Consider the following 22,184-nt stretch of genomic DNA (forward strand, 5'->3'; position numbering starts at 1 on the left):
CTGGTAAGTGATTGCCTGGGGCATCAGAGCCAGAGTGTTGGAGTCAAGGACAGGCTCCCCTGTGTGGGTCATTGAACCTGCAGTGCTTGTCTACAGACTGTAACCTTATCGGCTGGGCCAGAGGAGCAGCTACAGTGACTTGGAAGGGCAGAGAGCCTTCTAGTTCTATATCTTTTCCTGAACTGGGGTCTGGACAAGATTTGGGGTAGTAAATGCCTGTCAGACCAGTGAAAGATAACAGCACAATCCAGGAGAAAGCTACCCTTGGCTGCTAGAAAATGAGGGTGACAGATGACAGTATCCACATTTATCCTATATGGAAAATGCCACTTGATACTGTAAAGTTGTCTCCAACAAAGAGGATTGTCTTAGGAATCCCCTGGTTTTCTCTGCTGTCTAGCCCATGGGAAATATGACGTCCCCTTCTGCCAACTCCTGAGACTTGCCTTAGAGACACCTTGATGCTGTCTGTACTCACTGTCCTCAGCTTTGATCCTTGCAGTCCAGCAAGGCAGCACATTGCACTCCAGAACCAGGGACTAGCTGATGGGCCCTCCCTCCCCCCACCCACTGCCATGGTAACAGCAGGCGCTCCTGCTCCTGCAGAATATTGCTTTCTTGTAACCTCCCTCCCCCTCCTCTCTTCTTTCTCTCACACAAAAAGAAAGCACAAGTGTTTTATATTCATTTTGCAAAAATGCTGTGTAGCGCATACTAATTGGTGTGGCTTCCTCCTGCTTTCTTTGAGCTAGTCCCCATCCTCAGAGCCAGGACTCCAGGCCAGCCATGGGCATGGGCCCAGGCAGCCTGCTCACTGGCAGAAGAACTGGATCTGGGTTTCTGGGGGTGGATCAAAGCTGGAACCTTTCCTTCTGGCCCTATGGGGTCCTGAAGCAGGGATCTTTGTCCCACAGCTTCCTACCCACACTCCGAGGACTACAGGTTCTTAGGGGAAGTGTAGAACACCACAGCCTTGTCCTGGGCACAGAGGCTCAAAAGTCAGGTCGAACAGGAAGGGTGGACCTCTGCTCTCTCTGCTCATCTTTCTCAGTGTCCTGTTGACAAGACCTTTCTCTGTGATTCTCCTTCCTGGGCCAGATCCTCATTTTGATTGTTACTTCAAAGCCACAAGATCCAAGTTGGGTCACTGAGAAACAGCTAGCGATAGGCTTTGATCACTAGAGCTAGTGTCAGAAAACCACTATATAGCCCCACAGTACTCCCCACTATCCACCATAAGGCGTTCCTTGCCCTCCATTCAAGCAGTCCTTCTCTTCTTCAATTCTGTTGCAACTATTTAAGGGGCAGGAAGGAGCAGTTCATTGTGTATGCACCTGTGTATGCATGCTGTCCCAGGCAGAGCTATGGGCTTTTTGCCAGCCCCTACAACCAGAAACAAATCATTTGCTTTGTAAGCACAGGAAGAGTGCCTGGGATCACCAAAGGAACCTGTAGACAACATTTCCGCCTTTAATTGTGCAACTGAAGTGTAATTTGCATTCACTTGCCATTTGATCATAAACTTTCTAAAATAAGAGTTCTGAATGCAAAACATGCAGCCTTCTTGGCTCTGATGTCCTGTCCAGTGGTCAGGAGTCAGCAATGCAGAGATAGATGATACACATTCTCATGAAAAGCCCTTGGAGTAAACTGCTATTCACACTTCTTCTCCAGGCAGGGGCATTAAGAGCTTGGCATTGGGATTAAAAGTTTTCTAACAAGAGTAGTAATAGTAAGCTGGACTCTTTGTGCCTGCGTTCTGCACATGAAGTCCCCCTGTTCCTTGGTATCCATAAGGGATTGCTCCAGGGACTTTGTAGATTCCAGAATCTGAAAGTGTGAATTCCAGTATTTTCATGGAACCTACATACATTGTTCTATGCACTTTAAATAGTCTCTAGATGACATATTAGACCTAATACAATTAAATGCTATGGCAGTAACTGTTATGCTTCATTTTTTAGAAAATAACAATAACAGCCTTTGCATGTCCTGTATAGATGCACATCAGCTAGTATTTTCAGTCCACAGTTGGTTGAATCCTTGAGCACAGAGGGCCAGCTGGTCTCCCAGCCTTCAGGGCAGCCTTGCATGGTCAAGCTTCCATTTGTACATACAGGAAAACAGATGCTATTACCTGCAAAATGAAACCCAGATTCCTTTTTGTGGGTGATAAGCTGATGACAACCACTCTAGCCTACCACTTGAGCTTGATTTCTGACTACACACCCCCTCCAGCCACACATCCCTCTCTGGAGCTAAACTACCACAAGCTTTGTTTCCTGGAATGTGCCAGCTTGTTCTCTGCAACCATAAGCAGCTTATTGCTAATGAAGAGAATGGTTCAAATGCACCCCCTACTTACCCCCAACACACACATACAAACACAAACATACACACCTTTGGGCAATGCCTTCTCAAGTGCTTCCTGGCTCCCCTCAGACCAAGTTGCTGGTTTCTGAGGCCCAGAGGCTCTCTTTCAGTAAGTGTTAATTTTGCATCCTATAGCCAGTGGCGCCAGCAGAGCCTGACCTGGCTGGCCCTGTGTCTCCTCTAGTCAGAGCAGAGCCATGGAAGCTGCTCAGTATGTGTTAGAAAGAGGAGAGCTGCATTGGATGACATTAACTGGTCTAGGGCGAGGGTTGGAGGTCTAGAATGTCTGACCACAAAGCCCTGAGTAGTTTTAGTAACAGGCTTAGGCTTATGGACCTGAGCTGAGTACGAAGCAAACACTCTTTGTCTTGAGCTGGTGACTACAAATCTCAGATTCCTCACGTAGCTTGTAAGGTGACACTGATGGTGATTGAGTATTAATCCTGACCCAGGAGCAAGTACAGCTTGTTCTTCTGATCTCCTTGTCCCTTATAGCCTGGTTCTTGAGTTGCTCCAGGAGACATGATCTTGTACAGGCCATTCTTCTTGCAGGCTACTGTCTTGAATGGAAAGAAGTGCCTGTTGGACACCTGATGTATCATGTACCTGTACTGGTGTCAGGGATCATGCAAGAGTTGGCCTAGTATAGTCTGTACCACGCCCCAGTCAGCCTTTCTTGCTCATGCTTTTCTCACTCACAACATCCGACCTCCAGAATTTGTTGGTGAGAGGGTATGTGCCCCTGTCCACCTGCACAGACAGATCTGAGAGGGACAGCATGACTCACAGAAGCAGAGTGCTACAAGGAGACCAGGGTGACATCATCATCATCTTCTTTTTCTTTATCTCTCCTCAGTCTGCATCAATTGTCAGATCACAGGGCATTAGAAAGAATGACCTCGTAGGCAGAGGTGAGAGCAGCAGTGAGTTCTCTGCACATGCCGCTGGATTGAGAGTTCGGATACCAGTTGGAGATTTTGTTCTTAGGTTTTTCATACAGTTCATGTACCAAATCATAGCAGTTTTCAAGATGTTTTCACAAGGTTGCACAACCATCCCTACTGCCTAATTCCAGGACATTTCCTCCCCCAGCGCTTCCCCCAAGAAAACAATGTACCCATTAGAAGTCCCACTGACTATTGGCAACCACAAATGTACTTCTTTCATCTTTTCAGATTTGTCTCTTCTAGACGTTTCATGTAATTATTGTAGTTTGTAGCCTTTTGTGTCTACCTTCTTTTGACTTAGGAAATGTTTATGAGGCTCTTCCTGTTGCTCCAGAGGCTGGTATCCTTTTATTTATTTATTTTTTAAATTTTGTGTGTTTGTGGTATGTGCACATGCTATAACCAAGGGTGACTTTGAGGAGTCGGTTTTACCTTTTATCTTATTGAGCCAGGGTCTCTGTTGTTTCTGCGGATACCCCGCTTATGCCAGGCCGTCTCCACCTCATATAGGAGCACTGGGTTACAGATGCGCCCTGCAGCTTATCAGGTTTGTACAACAAGTGCTTTTATCCACTGAGCAATACCCCCTTCCTCATTTCTCTCTATGACCAGGTCATAGTCCATGCAGTGGATACACCACATCCCGTTTATCAGAAGAAGGACCTTTCCATTGTTCAGCTACTGTGAATGTTCACAAAGAAGTATCTATGTGAACATGTTTGCAGTTCTCTTGGTAACACCTAGGAATTAGAGTACCTATGGAAACTCGGTTTAATTATTGTCAAACTCTTGGCTTGATTCTTGCCTTGCTGTTTAGTTTGGGGTGAGTCACTCCTCACTGTCCCCCAACTCCAAGTCCCAGATCTAGTTTCCCTATCCCTGACCTTTGGGAAATAACGTGCTTGTGAAATGGAAGAGCAAAGAATGATGAGGGCTAGAGTCTGCTTCTCTTTCAAAACTACATAACTGTGCCATCTGCCTCCCCACCACACCCTCTTCCCACTGCCTCTTCCATCCCTGGAGCAGAGAGCTTGCTGGAGACTTCTCCTTTCAATGAACAGAACCCTAGGCCAGCAACCCAAACACACATAGGGTCCTCTGGTTCTTAGCCTGGCATGGGCCAGATTTTGCTCCTGCCATCTGACAGGGCTATGTAGGACCATGTTTTCTAACCGCTGCAAATCCATTTCTCACAACTCAGCAAACAGAACCTATTCCAAGAGCAACATGAAAGAACATGAATGATAAGCTCCTGGCAAGGGCCACTGCTTTGTTGCTTCTTGTTCCCACTGCCATCGGCAAAGGTGGCCTTGATTCCTCCTACACCCCAGTGTCTAATGCAGCTCTGATGCAGGGCAGGAGCTCAGACAGGGCCTAGAGAATGTCTAAGGTTCAGTGGTGAGAGAAGTGTGGAAATGGCATTTGTGTGAGTGATGCCATGACCAGCCTGGAGGAAGCCAAGATGCAGGTGTTAAGACCATGTGCCAAACATGATATAGCTTAGAGAAGACCGAGAGGCCAGAAAGAGTCAACAGGCAGTGGGAGCCTCAGAGAGGGTATGGGCAGTCTGGTCAAGCAGAAACTAAGAAAAGTGATAACTTAATAGCATAAGGTAAGGCCTGTTACCTGAGTTGATAGAACCACTTTCACACTTCAGACACCATATCCTTTCCACTGTTGCTCACACACATACTCCACGGCATGTGTATGTAAATGAAGGTCAGAGGACAACTGTGGTAGTTGGCCCTTTCCTTCCACCTTATGAGTTCTGGGAATTGTTCTCAGCTTGGCAGGTTTGATGGCAAGCGGTTCTACCTGCCAACCTGCCTGGCCTCTACCTTCTTGAGACAGGGTCTCTCACCAAACCTGCAGCTCACCATTTGAGCTAGACTGGCTGTCCAGCAAGCCCCTGGATTTGCCTGTCTCCTCCACTCCAGCACAAGACATGTGGTCCTGTGCCTCACTTTTTGGTTGATGCTGGAGGACCAAGCTCAGGTCCTCCTGTCTGTGTGGCAAGCATTCTACCCACTGAGCCATCTCCCTAACCCCAACCTGATCCTCCCTCTCCCTGCTAAGTGCTGGGATCACAGGTGTACACCATGCTTTGTGCCCTTTGATGTGGGCAGCTTCCAGTCAGCCTGTGATCTTAAAGGGAAGCAGATGTCTGCAGCAGACTGTGTTGCTGAACTCCAGTACTCGCAGGTGGATGTATGGGTGCATTCATGGCGACGATAGTTTCAAATTGTATTAGGATATAACCCATCTTCAGTTGAGGAGCATTTGTGCTTACAGGGTTTTGTAGGCATCATCTGATTCCAGAATATTTCATCACCCCAAAAGGAACCCCATCTTAGCCTCATCTTGATCTTGTATTTACCATATTCCACTAGCTAACCTATCAGGGCCCCACAGAGGTCTACAGGTTTTCCACTGGTCCCCTGACCCACCATGGTTCTTTTTTTTTCCCCCTCCTCCCACACCACTTAATGGTTAATTCTTGATCTGGGTTTAAGGTAGCCCAGTAAAAGGCACAGTTGTTCCTGTTGTCAGCTGATATGTGCTGGGTACCAAGGTTAGTCCTAGAGATATACCTGTGGATGAGGCAGAAGTCGGCCTTCTTCAGGACTGACCAGTAGAGAGCAAAAAGCTTGCAGGGCATGTAGTGGGAGGAGTTATTTTTGCGGGGAGTTTAGACTTAAGGTCTTGCAGTCTTACACAAAGGGGCAAGCATCCTTCGTGATGCTTCCCAACAGGGCATGTCCCTGGCCTCTCCCTACTGCCCACTGTATGGGATGGGCTTTGCCATCCTGCAGCTCTGCTGCCAAGTAAAAATGGTGTAGTTCCCATGGCCACTGGCACTATAGGGACAGCCCTGGGGGAAAGTATATGGCCTCTCCCAGTAGGCAAATAGGCAGCCGAAGAGACCTTGCCCCATCCAAGGCTAGGTGGAAACACTTGGGAGACAGTCTTGTCTGGGTGTTAAGAAGCCTTTTAGCACTGGAGGCCAGACTCACACCAAAGCATTGAGGGCCCTTTAGATTCTGGATGGCCTGGTGTCATTTCTGCAGTGACAGCTGTTCTGTGAACAGAGATGGACAGAGCCAAGGCCTCAGAGACCATAAGATACATCCTGTGTATGGTTCACCCTGTTGCCCAGGACCTGCATCTCAAGGAGACCCATCCATTCCTGTTCAAAACCAAAGAGGAGGGCTGTGGGAAAAAGATTCTCCATCCTGGTCATTTTCCACCGTCAGTGGCCTCTTAATCTATACCTTCACCACATTTTCCCAAGCACTTTCACAGTTGTGGTCGTAGTGGCTCTCACATCAGGCATGCAGCACATGGTCCGCAGGCCCTCTGCCCTGCAAGCCACTCCTCATCACTGACCTCACCTCTAACACATCAGCTCAGCTCATAGTAGGGAGTTTGTCCTTCATCCTCCGCTTGTCTCCCCAGGTCGTCTTGAAGGATCTGGAGGTGTTGGCAGAAATTGCTTCCTCCCCTGCAGGCCAGATGGATGACACAGGCGCACCTGATGGCCCTGACCTCCGAGTCGGCCACTTGGAACTTCAGGTGCCCACCTCCGGCAGAGCCAACCTACTAAACCCTCCCAGTAAGTATTTCCCTGAGGGCTCTGGTCTGAGAAATGCTAGTATCCTGGACCAGGAGATCATTCATAAGTCTCTTCTGCCATGTGTGAGGGTCAGTGGAGTGCCTACCTATGGTCTACCACAGAAGACAGCGCTCCTGCCTCCTGGCTCACACTCTTGTATCTCCCGAAGAGAGCCTCACAACCCTTCCCCCTCATCTTCAACACTTCTGATGCTTTTGAACTACTGACTAAGCGCAAACCCTCTGAGGCAATTTCTCCACAGGCAGGCAGCCAGCCAGGGCCTTCAGTCTTGGGTCTCACAGGTGGAAGAAAGCTAGGCAGCCATTTCCTCCTCACCAAAGCTCAGAATAGCTCTCAACATGGCAGGCAGCCCAGGCAAGAGACAGGATAATTCAAACAGGCTGTTTCCGGGCTGTCCTTGCAAGTGAAGGTAGCCAAGGCATTCCTAGTGCTTGTTCCTCGTGCTCCTTCGGGATGGCAGGTAACTGTTCTCCCTGGCCACACTGCCCAGCTCCTCCCCTCCCAAGCAGAGACCACCTCCTCAGCCATGTGATCCTTAAAAAGGCCCCAGGGAACAGTTTGGTAGGAAATTACCTGGGGGGTCTTGGATGTTTGCCAGATCTTTGTCTCTGGAACCCTTCATGCTGTGTAGACACCAGGATCTTCACTAGTTTCACATAGACTCACAGCCCTTCTGTGACATTGTTCCTCCTGCAGCTCTGTAATATTCTAGCCTCTAGCCCCAGGCCTGTATTACATCTGTCCAGCCCCAGTAGGAATTCCTCCATGTTTGGCCAGACACCATGCCCAGTGTCTGAGAAGCTCAGAGTATTTTCAGAGCTTTACAAACCTTCCTGCACCCCTGGATATGCCAAGTCAAATCGCAGAAGGCATGTGCTGAGGACACCTCTCCATGACAAAGAAAGCCATGGGTCTCTCAAGCACTGCAGCAGGAAGCACATGGGAGCACAGGCCTCAGGCTCTCTTGCTACATGCTCCGCCTGATGGGGAGACTGAGGAACTCTAGCAACAGCCTGGCTTCCTTGCTCCCATTTCCCCAGGATGCCATCATTTCCTTACTCAGGAGACCAGTTTCCCCTGGGCAGTCATTTGCTGTGGTCAAGGAAGCAGCTGCCATATCCTGATGCCAAGACCCCTGCTATGGCTCCCACCTCTTTTCCCTCAGCAGAGGAGTTTGTTCTCCACCCTCTGTCTCCAAGTCAGCATGTAGGGGCCAGCCCCAAACATGAGGGACAGATGTCAGAGACCAAGTGTGGTGGTGCAGAACATGTAATGGGGGCTAAGTGAGATGGAGAGATGGCTTTTCCTTAGATGGGGCAGAAGGGGCAAGGAGCCCAGAAGAGAGGAGCCCTGCAATGGCCCTCAGCCTTCCAAAGAACCCTACCATCTTCTCCATCCTCAGAGTGACAGCAGCACAAGTGTGTGAGCCTTGGGCCGACTAGGACACCTGGTGTTCCCTCTCTGGTCTTTCACTTCATCTGTAAGCATGTCTTGTCTTTCTCCTGAGCACAGAGAAGTTGATAGTGTGGGTTCCTGCTACTGAGGGTATGAGCCAAGAAACTACTTTGGGCACCTACCGTAGATCTGGGGTTCTACAAGTTTCCTGGGAAATCAAAAGCATGCTGCTGCTTAGAGATACAAGCTGAGGAAACTTACATAGCAAAGAACTCTGAATCTCAGCTCCTCACCCCGTCAAAATGGGAAGGGGTGGAATCACTTACCCTGGCCTGCCGAGGCCATCAGAATCTCTCACCTCAGCCAAGGACATTCAGAATCATAGAAAAAGACAAAAAAACATCCCAAATGGGAAGAAAGTCAGTCCTAGGAAGAATCCCAGGGGAGTGCTTATAGCCAGGGCTATGATTTCCTTCATAAACCCACAATACGGGCAGCCACAAAGTTAGCCTACGCCATTTGTGTGAGACCCTCTGGGCAGATACATTCACATGTGCACATCTGCAGCTGGTATCAGAGTTTACAAGTGTGTTCATGACTCTGGAAGGTCGAGACCAAATCAGTAGTAAAGGAATGCAGGAAACCAGTCTGCCCTCTGCCCTCTCCTGGCTCAGCTGCCTTGGGAGGCCCACGGCAGACGCCAGGGATGCGTGGGGTGGTGTTGAGGTCAGAAAGCATGCAGGAAATGTGCTCATTCCTCTGCTGGCTGCTCTTCCAGGATTACTTCCCGCTCATGTGCTGTGGTTCTGCCTCTGTGCACCATGTACATGTGTGCGTGAAGAGGGGGCAAGACCAGCCCTTCTTCCTGTCTAGAGGAACTTTACCTCTCCAGGACCTCTCCGAGAACCTGAGACATCAGTGTTTGTCCCATAAGAGGAAATCACGCCACCCTCCATGCAGGAACTTTCTAGAAGGCAAAGTCAGGGCATCTTCAGGGAAACCAACAACTCTCCCCCCTTTACATTAAATCTGTAAACTCAAATGGTGCAGATCTCACACAGTAGTGGGGAAGAAAAACTCATCACACGCCTGGGTGAGTGCTGGGTTGGCCTAAATGCACCACCACAGTGGTCCCCAGGGTGCTAGAGACAGCTGCCCACGTGGGATTTTTTTTCCTCTTGCCTGACTTAGCATAAACATCTCTCTCCCTCTAGCACAGAAACCCAGGTCTGAGTTCCACCTCCTTTGTTCTTGACCAGAAAAGAACAACATCCAGAACAACAGGAGAGCTGCTTAGGCAAGGGCCCCTGAGCAAAGCCATCTCCCACCCTGGGGGCTCTGCTGATTGTGCACCACCTCTACCCGACTCAAGAAATCAGTAGGTGTGCTGCCAGGCTGTGGGAAGAAAGGACAGTAACCAGGCCTCTGTGATCCCACCTGACCCAGGGCATTCCCAATACAATTAGTAGGACCCAGGTGCTCCCAGCATCCATATCTTTTTCTCCCTAGGCCTAGACAGTTGTGCTATCAGGCCTGGGGAGACCCGGGTACCCTCAGGATCCTCGGCCAAGTAAGCAGCAGTGTGGCTATCTGAGCGAAGGATCATGGCAGGTCTGAAAGTTGACCTGAAATTCCAGTCTGCCATGGCCTGCCCTCTTGCTGTAGCGCCTCTCTCTCCCTCCCTCTCTCAGGGTCTCATGTATTCCAGGCTGGACTTAAATTCATCAGGTAGCCAAGGATGATTTTTAAATCATCCAGCCTCTACCGCCCAAGTGCTGATTACAGGTATGCCCCACCACTACGGAGGAGCTAGGGATGGCTTTGTGCATGCTCAGCGAGCATTCTATTCCCAACACCATTGATGGACTAAAAACTACTCGTGGCAATACACCCTGCAGGATTCTTTTGTCTGAAGTGTCTCCACCTCTAGCTCTGAAAAGGACAAAGGTGAAATGTTCCAAGTCCATTTCATTGCCTGCAGCCCCAGCCGGTGTGACCAGATGTCAGCAGTATCTTCCTGTCACCAGACAAGCAAGTCCTGGAAGAAACCCAGGAGGCTTTCAAGAATGAGGCTATTTCTCCCTGTAGTAACAGTGGTCATGATAGCTGCCAGCACTGGCCATGAGCTTATTGAACCCTGGCACTGTGCTAAGCACTCTACAGTGTTGTTACCTGGATCAGCCCAACTCCATCCAGCAATCTGAGGGGAGAGCTTGCTTCAGTCCCTTGACTAAGGATTGTGACAGGCATTTGTGCTGGCCCAGGAACCTAGCTGTGTAACCCCACACTCAGAGAATAGGAATCCCACTTGCAGCCCCTGGAAACTAACTTCCTTCACCTAAAGGAAGGAGCAGTGGGAGCCTAGCTAACAGTCTAAGAGCTGGTCTAGGTACCCTGTTCCCAGCAGTGGCTCCAACCTGCTCCAGAGTTCCCAGAGAAGTAATTCTTCAATGATTCCAGGGACCCCATTCTGGCCTCAGGATTCATAGAGCCTCATTTTCTGTCCTCCTGCCTTCTGCTTACTGTAACCACAGCTGCCCAAGAGCCTTACTTCTTGCTCTTTGAACATCAAAGGTCTCTGCCTATACATCTTTTCGGCTTGTAGGAGGCAGCAGAAAGATCTGCCACCTGTGCCCTATAGTGGGTCCCTGCTTCAGGCACCACCTCCTCATCTCATCATCTAAGCTGGGATGGAGTGCTTTAGGCCTCTGGAAGCTACTCCATAAGCAGGGCTAAAAGATCAGTAGTCTGTGCTGTGAAAAACTGCCCCGACATCTATCCTTATAGTATCACAGGATCACTCAGGTGAGTTCTGGTGACATCCTCCGCAAGTCTGCCTCCCCTTGAGCCTCTTGTGCCTGTCAGGGTGGGTGGGAGTGACCTGTGATTCCTCTTGCCTGTGACCTGTTAAGGCCTCTCCTGCTGCCAAGGTGCATCAGTATGTGTTCCAAATCCTCGGTAGCCCGGAGTCAACAGAAATGCAAACACTCAGGTCCTCCCCAATTTTAGACTCAAATTTTATTGGGATCACCAGTGTCTCGAATGCGCCTGTGTACATCTCAGGCTACAAGAGCTAGCTTTTATTCATGTATGAATCCTAGCAGCAGGTACTCAGCAAGGATAAGGACTTTTTTTCAGAAGTGATTAAAATGAAGGATGGCTGGGAACACATCAAGAAGGGTGAACTGAAGTTCCTAGTTCCATTGTCCAGGAAGACGTCCCTTTGGTCCTGCAACCTAGACTACTTGTTGATTCGTCTTGTTAGTTCTAGCTGTCTCCTTTTAGCACCCACTGTGGCCCTAGCCCTTGCTTAGGTAGCAGCCCCTTTTTAATAGTAGGTGTCAGTGTGGCCCTGTCACCACCCTAAAAGCTGGAATTACTCCTAAGCTCCTCTGTGACCCATTGTCTTGTCTTGTGCTGTGAGCCAAACAGCTGAACCGCCTCCTGGATGTGTCTCGGGCCTTTACCCCCGGGGTGTGGCTGGTGTTGTACCCTTCCATCAGTTCCATGAGGATTGGTGCTTCCTCCAACTTTACAACGCCCTCTTAAAAAAGAAAGAAAGAAAAAAAAAAAAAAAGAAAAGAAAACCTACCTTAGCTTCCTTCTCTTCCAGCCACTTAATTCTGTGAAGTCTCCCTTTTCTCACCATTCCCCCTTTTGTCTTACACCAGCTTCCCAGTCGTGCTTTCCCTTCCGTGATGTTGTTATTGTTGTTTGTTTTGTTTTGAGACAGGATTTCTCTATATAGCCCTGGCTGTCTTAGAGCTCCCTATGTAGACCAGGATGGTCTGGAACTCACAAAGATCTTCCTGCCTCTACATCTGAGGATTGGGATCGAAGGTGTGAGCCACCACATCCAGTTTCATGAAGCACTTCATGAAGAATGGACTATACTCCTTTCCCCTGGCATGGCTCACTGTCTCCATGGCCTGGCCAAATCAGCAACAGAGTCCAGGTCTAACCTGTTCCCTTGGCTTTCTGAGTATACTCTCCACAGCCACTGGCCCTTTCCCTGCCTCAAGACAGCAAATCCTAATGGCTACTCAGTTGGGCTGTCCAGATTCATGGGCCTGACCTCAGCAGGGAAGGAGGTAGACCTTGCAAATGGAGTCTGAGCTGGGTGCCTAATGTTTTCTCATCTGGTTCTGCTGCACTGTAACTCGGGCTGTGTATTGAGGCCAGAACTATTTTTATCCTGACATGTGAGGCTCCTTCACGTCATAGCCACAAAACTCAGTCCATAACATCCCAGGGAAGGTTGTTTGTGAGACGCTCCGCAGATTCTCATGTCGCCACATCAGGTTTCACTTAGCAACATCTGCAGGGCTGGCTCCCCAGCCACCACCCCACTAGCCTGTCTTTGTATACAGAGGGCTCCCCACAGCATCTGTCTGCCCCTGAGCAGCCAGTCAGTCACGTGAGCTTCCTTCCAGAGCCCCACAGGCTTCTTTCTTGCCCAAACCAGAAATATAAGGCGGATCTATGTGGCTGAGGGACTGCATTCTCCCTCACATGTCTGTCCTCTTTGGGTCAGGAAATGGAGATCCTGCTCTTCTCAGCCTTTTGGGAAGAGTCCCTATAACACACACAAACCTCTCCTCTCCTTCCTGGCCTGCTGGTTCCCACCAAAGCAGTTTGTCCACCACTTGAGTGGACCTACAAAACTGCATTGTTGGTAATGCGGAGTACAGTCTGCTAGTGCTTCCCTGTCCCAGTGCAGATCTGGAAGGCATACCCTAAATCAGGCTACTGAGCCAGGCCCAGCTCTCCCTAGCCTCAGGCATGTGCGGCGGCAGCTCATCTTGAGACAGAGCCACTGCACACTGCACAACCAGATGAGCGAGAGCCAGAGGTGGGTGGAAGAAGCTGGTGGAGGCGTTTAAGCTGTCCCCTGGGAGGTGCAGGCTGCAGTGAGGTGGAAATCGGTACAGTCACTCTCCTGAGGCAAGTTTATTCTTTCCACCTTCTCTCCCAAGCCCCATAGCCCTGGCCAAAAACCATTAGGTTTTGGATGGGGTTGGTGATTCAAGAGGACACTGAGTCAAATTACTGTGGACTGAAGAATTTATTAGATATTACTAAAACAATAGGCAAAAGAGGCAGAGAAGGCAACAATATGGTGGGAGCTCCAAGGAGGGTTCAGACCCAGCAGCAGAGAGAGACAGCATAGCAGAATATCTAAAGAAAATCAATGTTCACATCGTGGCAGAAGAGAGAGTCTTCTTTTTATGCCTCTTTTAGGATGAGGGAGAAGTTCACAGCAAGAGTCTGCACCCGAGCACTCTGATTCCCAGACAGATGGCAGTGAAAGGGTGCAGAGCAGGATCTAAACTCACTTTTGAGGTGAGATGTGGTGGCATGGGCATGCTATCTGGGGTTCACTGACAGGATCCCATCAGGGGCCTGAACAGAGGCTAGATTCCGACAGTCTTACAGGAGCCTCTTGTGTTCTCCAGACAGTGGGCCTGAACGCTGCTATGGTCAGAGGAGTTTGGGATAAGGAAAAACCAAGGTGGAGAGAGCTCGCACAGACCCTGACACTGTCAACAGTGAGCACTGACAGCTCCCCTTTCTTGCCCAGGACTCCCGCCCTGCATGGGTACAGTGTCTTCCTGGCAAATGGGGTTCTAAGGTCAGAGGTCCTGCTCCTGATGATTGTATTCAATACAGGCCAATCTGGGCCTCTGGGTGGCTCCCCTAATTTGCTACTGCTAAGCCTCCTGTCAGCAAAGTCTTGGGAAAGGCACACGGCTCTAGTTGGGGAATACTTGGCTTTTCCTGTGTGGTCTTTGAACAATGGGCTCACTTGAAGGACTGAGTTCACAGGTTTCCCAGGGGCACTGCTCATAAGAGCTAAAGTCTCTTGTTACATGTGCTTCCTGTCTCTCCACTAAAGGCCACCACCATTTAGCCTGGGCACCGAGAGACAATTTAGACCAGTGAGAGCTCTTACTAAGAAGGGCAGAAATGTGTCCAGGTAACCCCAAGCCACCTCATCCTGCCTTTGGCCAGTCTGTTAGCTGAGCTGGAGGGGGTCGCAGGTAACTCCTCTTCCTGCCTGAGCATCCCAACAGAATTCTGAGTTTGTTTGAGATCCTAATTCTTGCCACCTGTCCAGCCTGCTCTGCAGGGAATAAGAGCAGTCTGCCCCACACAGTGCTCCAAGACAGGAGACATTTGCTGATGTCACACTCACCCCATTTATTGAGTACAGACGCATGGCATGCCTTGCCCAGCACATGACATATGTTGTCTCAGTTATTAGGCACTCTTACCGCCCCTACTTATAAAGAAACTTGAGGCCAAAGCACCAAGCTCAATGCTTTCTTTCCCATGTTCCTGTGAGACTAGAACTCCCATGTCCCCAAAGTACACAGCTCCTTAGGGCTCCCAGGCAGCCACAGCCAGGGAGGACTTATTTGTGGTTACTCTCTTCATTGGTCCTTTTGTCCTTTTAAGTACTTTGAAGCCTACTGGCCTTCAGCCTGGAAATGGAATGGCGCTGGGGGTGCCTCCATAGAAGCAGGAAGGAGACAGGGACCCAGATAATGCAGAGATATATACCCAGGAGAAGAATATAATTAACTGGATTCTTGTTCACATGCCCCTGGGGGTGGGGGATAGGTAGCCAGGCCATGACAGCCACCACTGAATTATCTCCTGTGGGTGAAGATGGTGAGGTGGAGCTGCCTCAACAGCTGGGCCTGGAGTTACTTGATCTGTAAGAATTTGACACTTGATTCTGCAAACAGCCCCTCTGGGCCAGGGAGCAAAGACTGTTTGTCATTCCAGAGTCACTCAGGACCAGGGCAGCCAGGCAGTCCCCAGCAGGGACCCAGACAATACAATACAAACAGCAGAGAGTTGAATGAGGCCTGCCCTTAAACTGGGCTTTTCACTCAAGAGTCCCCAGTGCAGTTTCTGAGGAGTTGTCTGGGAGGGTATTGTCCAGAAGAGTCTTGGGATTTAGGGTGGCAGGATTTGGAAGTGTGTTGTGTAGAAAGGCCTTGGGATTGAAGGTGACAGAGTTTGGTGATAGAGGGGTCTGTTAGTATAAGGAATGAAAATGATGGGTTTTAAGGATGAGGCATCTGCAGCTGGGGGGAGGGGGAAGAAAAACAAAAATGCCTTCTGGCTCCCAGCCACGTCCTATAAAGATTATAAAGATCAAGATAAAACACAAAGCAGGAGCCCTGGGGTGTTTCGGTGCCACTGTGGCCAGTGACAGCCAGCAGCTCCTCTGGGAGGCTCATTGTAATTTGTTTTTTACATTCTTTTATACACTCAAGCTGATGCTTCTGGAGGCTCATGTGTGATCCCACAACCAAGCTTGATGTCCACAGCCCCCTACGTCCAGCCTACCTTGTGCAAGTGCCTGCTTGCCCTTTCAGGAAGAGAGGTTTCCAGACCAGAGAAGGGCCAAGCTCAGAGGCTGATAGCCTCTGTTGCCTCAGTGGGCTCTATTCAGACCAGAGAGAGGCCAGCTCAGAGGCTGATAGCCTCTGTTGCCTCAGTTGGCTCTATTTACCCTACTGTCTCAAAAGCTTAAGCAGCCAAAGGAAACAAATTATATATTTGACTTAACCAAACTAAAGTTCTGTGGGACTGGCAGTGTATGTCTCAGTGGCAGAGGCTCCGTAGCATGCATACACAAGGCCTTGCAGCATCACAAATGTTGCTTTGTTTCATTTTGCAATACTGGGAATTTAACCGAGGACCTTGAACACAGTAGACAAATGTTCTTACCACTGAACTGTGTCCCAGCCCAAATAGTTTTGTTTCAGAGGACACTATCAAGAAGGTGGACCGGGGATGTAGCTTTGTACTGGAGAACTTTCCTGGCAAGAAGTGGGGAGAAACCTACAGAAAAAGAGAAAATGTCTATAAACCACCTACTTGATAAGAACCTGCTGCATATATGAAGAACTCAAGTAATAATAAAGGCAAATACTTCAGTTTTGAAAACAGGCAAAGGAATTGAGTAGCTGTTTCTCCAGAAAAGAACTACAGATCAAAGCCACAATGAAGCAGCACTTCCATCCACTAGGATGGCTATAGTGGAAGACTGACAGCATGTGCTGGAGAGGATGTAAAAAAGATGGAACGCTGTTGCAGTCACTCTGGATAGTGGCCTGGCGACTCGGGTCTTCAGGACCCAAAGAGTTTTCATGTGACTGAGCAGTTTCATTCTAGGTATATAGCCAAAAGAAAGGAAAACCTCTCCATACAGAACTCATGACTGTTTACAGCAGCGTTATTCCTAATAGCCACAGAGTAGAAACCACCAAGTACTCGCCACTTAATGAATTAGCAAATACAATAGGGTGTGTCCATTGTTCAGCATTAGAATGAATGAAGATTGGACATACACAACCAGGATTAGCCTTGAATGTATGCTGCATGAAAGAAGCCATATTGGGTTTATTCATGTAAAATGTCCAGAATGGGCCAGTCCATAGAGAGAAGAAGCCTGTTTTCAGGACTGGGAAGTGAAGCCAATAGGTAGAGGACTCCAGTAGAGGGGTAACTAAAGTATTCTACAGTTACTGGCAGTGTCTGTACAACTTGTGAATGTTCTGAAAGCTTGTAAATGGTACGCTTTGAAAGGAATACTTTATGGGGCAAGGATGAGACTCTAATAAAGCTGTTATTTTTGTCAAAAATGTCCCAGTATTGCATTGGGCAGACTGAGAAATCCCACCATCTTTGTCCTTCTTTCTAGCACTGTTTGGGGTCACTATGCATTAGAAAGGAAGGGGGATTGTGTGGGGTGTGCAGATAGCCCATACAGAACAAGCACCATCAGTCTTCCCCTAGTTCCCTCAGTGCTGGAAGCTTCGGCAAGGGCGCACATGCTAGAGCAGGCTGGAGGAGGTGGTGTGAGGCTCTAAGCATGCTTTCAGCTGAAGCGTGTGAAAGAGCAATGCTGTTTGTATTACACAGTTAGCCAGGCCTTTGCAGGCTTTCACAGCACCACCCTGAGAACACCTTTACCTATTTCTCGGTGCTAGGTGAGGATCCAGTCATGTTGCTCTGAACATATCTCATCTTATCCCAGCCTTTGTGTACGTGATCTATTTCTTTTCTCCACACTAGGGAAGGAATTAGTCTTGTGCCTCAAGGGGGTTGGCCGGTTTGTTGATCATGTAGTAGTTGTACCTGTTTAACCTCTTTTTTGGTTTGTTTTTGTTGTTTTGGGTTTTTTTGGGAAAGGATCTCTCTGCATAGCCCTGGCTGTCCTAGAACTCACTACCTAGACCAGGCTGGACTCAAACTCATAGAGATCTGCCTGCCCTTGCCTCCTAAGGGTTGGGATTAAAAGCATATGCCACCATGCCCAGCTATGTGTCTAACCTCTTTATTCTGACTGGTCATTGTCCTTAATTGTGCAAAGTAAACCCCACATATATCTGATTTGTTGGGATAATGGGGAGAATTGTGCTCATTTGTTTTTATTTTTTTAAGATTTTTTTTTTTTAATTTCGAATTACCTGTGTGGATATGTGTACATGAATACAGATTCCCATGGGGTCTAGAAGACAGTGCCAGATCCACTGGAGTTACAAGTGGTTTTGAGCTGCCTGATGTGGGCACTGGGAATCAAACTCAAGTCTTCTGCAAGAGCGGCACATACCCGTAACTATAGAGCCGTCTCTCCAGGGCTTGCTCCGTTTTTATTGTAGCACCTAATGGAGGTCTTACAGGTGAGGTGTTCACTTGGCGGAACGGGATTAGATGGAGGAGTAAACTGGTAAATTGTATGTACTTGTAAAGTTCTTGCTTCTAGTCTGTGAGCCCTGATTGGAAAGTTTTCTCTCATCTTTTTACACACACACACCCCTACACCCCTCTGGCATTTACAATTGTATTGCGTCTCCCCGCCCTGTAGACATGCAATCAGATTAAATCTTGGCTCTGTTTCTTTCTCTGCAGGTACCAAAGGCTTGGAATGTTCTCCTTCCACTCCCACCATGAACTCCTACTTTTACAAGTTCATGATCAACCTCCTGCAGACGTTTAGCAGTGAACGGAAGCTCCTGGAGGCCAGAGGCCCATTCATCATCAGGTCAGCCCTATATGCCACAGCTTTGAATCTCACTGTACGTGCTGGCAGAGCGGCCACCTACTTTCCTTTCTTTTTCCGCCCTTTCCCTGGCCTTTGCATTGTTCTTATAAGAAATGAAGATGGTTCTTCCCTCACACTAGATTGTGGTGCTACCAACAGGGAGCCAGGTAGTCCTTGACATTTCTTTAAAAACTGAGTGAAGTGTTTATTTCTTGAAAATGTTTTCCCTTCTGCTAAAATATCCTCTTTGTAAGTGTCATCATTGTTCTTTTGAAGAAGAAGTGAGTGAGCCAGACAGGACATGACATGGGCCCAGCTACCAGCACAGGATTTGGCAAGTTCGGTGAAGCCAGGTTCTTGAGTTAACTGAACCTAGCCCTGGACAAGTCTGAGAACTGTCATCCGTGCATGGGACTCCCTTTGTCTTCTCTGCATCATAGAATAGTATCACCAGAAGAGCACCTGATGTCACATTCTAGCTAATGAAAGCTAGGTCAAGGACAAAATTCCTGCAGACTTCCCAACACAGCCAGATGAAAGAGCCTTCCGGAATGATCCGGACGACCCTAGATGTACTACAGCAGCAGATCTTAGGTCTGCTTACTAAACCTGCCTACGCCTCCCTCTTGACTAGTGGACTCAAAACCTCAGGGTGGTGGGGTTCTTAATGTGGCTGAGGGTGCTTGAGGGCAGACTATATTGGTATGACCAAAAGGGTGGAGGAGCCCCAGCAGAGCCCCAAAGAACTTGAAGGCAGAAATTCACATGAAGAGTTCATTTTGCTGTCAACCTGAACACAAAGTTGAGTGGGGCTCAGAGGTCTCTCCTCATCCTCTGGGGACTCAGTATATTTGGTATGGCTGTTCCAGAGCTTAGTCCCCTCAAGAACCATGCTGGGCTCCGAGGGCCAGCCTCCAAATCAGGCCTCACCATACCCAACACAGCCACAGAGGTCTCTTAGCCCTGCACAAAGAATGCAGTCAAGTAATGAGAAGCTCCGTGTAGGGGAGTGATGTGACCATATTTCTGATTTGAAAGATTGCTGCGTTGGGAGAATAGATTTGAAGGACCAAGATAGATAGACAGTTGGGAAGCTGTGGTCTGGATAAGACTGGCTGATTGTCAAAGGCATGGGCAGCAGTGTTGATTGGGAAAGAGTTGCAGGGGGAACAAGGAGAAGGAGAATCAGAATAGCATGCAGGTCCTGAGCCCTGAGGGAGTTATCAGAGTGAAGATAGTCACATGTTTGAGTTTGAATTGCTTTGAGAACAAAAGTAAAATGTCGAAGCAGCCATTTGATGCTTCAAAGAGAGACCTGGTTCTAAGATTCAAGCCTGGAAATGGATGATGCAGTCACTTGGTCAACACATAATTACTCAGCACCAGCCCTGCGCAAACTATAGTTCTGGCTGGTTCCGCCAGTTTTCATTTTTAGGGAGTAAGAGGAATCTGAGTGAGGGAAGGAGTCTGAGGTTGAGCCCTAAGAAGCGTCATATTTGCGGGTTGTGCAAAGGGAGAAGCCAGAAGAGGAGGCTGAGAAGGGTCAGAAAGCCAGGAGGAAGTGGAGGAAAAGAGGCTGAGAGGAGGCAGTGAGGGAAGATGAAGCCTGAAGAAGATCTGGGAGCTCACTCAGAAGCCTGTTCAACCACAGAGTGAGATGAGGAGATGGGAACAAGACATGGAATGGGAGAAAAGGGAACTTGTTGGAGAGACCTGCCTGTAAGGGGGAAAAAAAACGCAGGCTGGATTAAGGTCAGAGAAAGGAGTTGAAGACACCCTGGGAACTAGTCCAAAGAGTTGAGTCATGAGAAAGGACAGAAAGAATAGTAGGACCACAGCAGGTGAAAGGGGCTTCTGATGTCTGACCTCCCAAAAGGAGGTCCCTGTGGTGTGGAAGAGGCTGTCATCCCTCAACACTGTGGGCATTTGAAGTCAGGTAATTCTTTGTGGTGGAGCTGTAGGATGTTTAAACAGTATCCCTGACCTCTGCCCACCAGGTGCAGGTAGCACCTCCCCCCTGCCTGTTCTGGACAACCAAAAATGTTCAGGGGCTGGGCAGGTAGCTCAGAACGAACCAGTTGAGAACCACTGTTGTTCAGAAATAACTGAAGTGGTAGTAGCAGTCAGTGAGTGCATGGTACCAGTCCAGTCAGGCCTTCACCTCACTGGCCAAAAGAGAAAGACCACTGTGGTCTTTTCTCCCCATGGAGTTGGACAGCTCCAGTTAGGCAGATATCAGATACAGCACAAGGGACCCACACACATCAGAGCAATAGAATGCCCTCACATGAGTGACAATTGATTTCATGTGATTTTCCAGACTGCAAAGGTGTCAGCATTCTTGATGAGCAGTCCTCAGCTGATAGACTCCATGAGCCAGTGAAGAGAAGGTTTTGGAAAAGGTAGGGGTAGCGTGCTTTTCCTCTGGAGGACAGGACTACCCTGGGTTCTCCCTGTCTTCCTAGCTACAGCCCGGGGCCTTGGGATGGGAGCTCAAGGTGGTACCCAGCATCCCCAGACTATACAGAGTGGAAATGTAGGTAGCATGGGCATGCTTAGGCCTCCTCTCTACCTGAGACTCCATGAAGCTGCTAGCCAGACCACTGCCATGTTTGTTTTTACAGACTTCAGGCCAGAAAGACTTTGCTATCTTCTCAGTGTCCCCCTAGTGTCTGAGAATGATAAGAATTCTCATTTTAGCTTAAGGGGAAGTATGCTTAAGTATCAGTATGCTAACTAGGTTTGCTTGGAGCTGGGCTGCAAATCTCTCACTCTGCTCATTCAGCACCCACTACATTGTCCCTCTGGGATAGGTCACAGATCTTGGAACCTCAAGGACTCCTGAACATCTGCATGCTAGGGAACCTGGTGCCAGGACTACATGGCCCCAGCTCCTCAAAGAGCTTGAGCTGACATGGGTGGTCTCTCCTCATCCTGTGGGGACTTGGTATACCCATCATGGCAATCGCTTGCTGTTCCAAAGCTCGGTTCCCTCAAGAACTTTTCTGGGCTCTGAGAGGGCATTAAGCCCAGCCTAAAGGCCAGGCCTCACTCTACCCAGCACAGCCACAGAGGGTTTCTTAGCCCTGGGCAGTGGCACAACAATCCTTTACTAAGGTCTCTCCTTGGCCTTTGCTGTAGCCATTCAGCTTGTCTGCCACCATGCCCTAAAAGCAGTCCTCAGTGCCCTGAGACCTGCTGACTTCCAAGCCAGTGCCCAAGCAGTGCCATTCTCCTAGACTCTGTCTCAGATACCCAGTATGGGTTCTTAGGGTACACATGTCAGGATCTGGCATCGCAGACACGCAGCTCTCTCCTGCTTCCATAACTGCACAAGAGACTAAGGCCTTCAATGATGTGGAGTGGTTGGCTGCCATCTGCATTTTCATTTTATATAGTTCTTTTCTGCTGATGGCTCTAAAGAGGGAACATACTAGAACTGGGTATTATGATTCACAGCTGTTATCTCAGCACTGGGGAAGCTGAGGTAAGCAGATTGCTCTGAGTTCAAGGCCAGCCTAAGCTACATAGTGACCCAAACAAGCCTGAGCATAAGCACAAGGACTCTAGTTCATGTCCCCAAAATCTACATAAAAAGTAGGAATGGCAATGTGTTCCTGTAACTCTAGCATTTGGTGTGGGGGATAGGTAGATCCCTAAAATTGTGGCCTAGCTGAACTGATAAGCTTCAGGCTTAGTGAGGGACCCTGTGCGGATAGATAGATAGATAGATAGATAGATAGATAGATAGATAGATAGATAGATAGAT

At 48.8% G+C, this 22,184-nt stretch overlaps 1 protein-coding gene across 3 annotated transcripts in view; it reads left to right on the forward strand.

The window, feature by feature from the left end:
* The window catches only part of Vac14 (VAC14 component of PIKFYVE complex), a 106,202-nt gene that overhangs the window by 47,651 nt on the left and 36,367 nt on the right, over nt 1-22,184 (forward strand). For all 3 annotated transcript variants that reach the window (XM_055621251.1, XM_055621253.1, XM_055621252.1), the window contains exons 13-14: nt 6,777-6,933; nt 18,283-18,415. In XM_055621251.1, coding sequence (XP_055477226.1) covers nt 6,777-6,933; nt 18,283-18,415 — 290 coding nt within the window. The remainder of the gene's footprint in view (nt 1-6,776; nt 6,934-18,282; nt 18,416-22,184) is intronic.

Source organism: Psammomys obesus, unplaced genomic scaffold (genome assembly GCF_907164565.1).
Source record: "Psammomys obesus unplaced genomic scaffold, mPsaObe1.curated_primary_1811, whole genome shotgun sequence".
Lineage (NCBI taxonomy): Eukaryota > Metazoa > Chordata > Mammalia > Rodentia > Muridae > Psammomys > Psammomys obesus.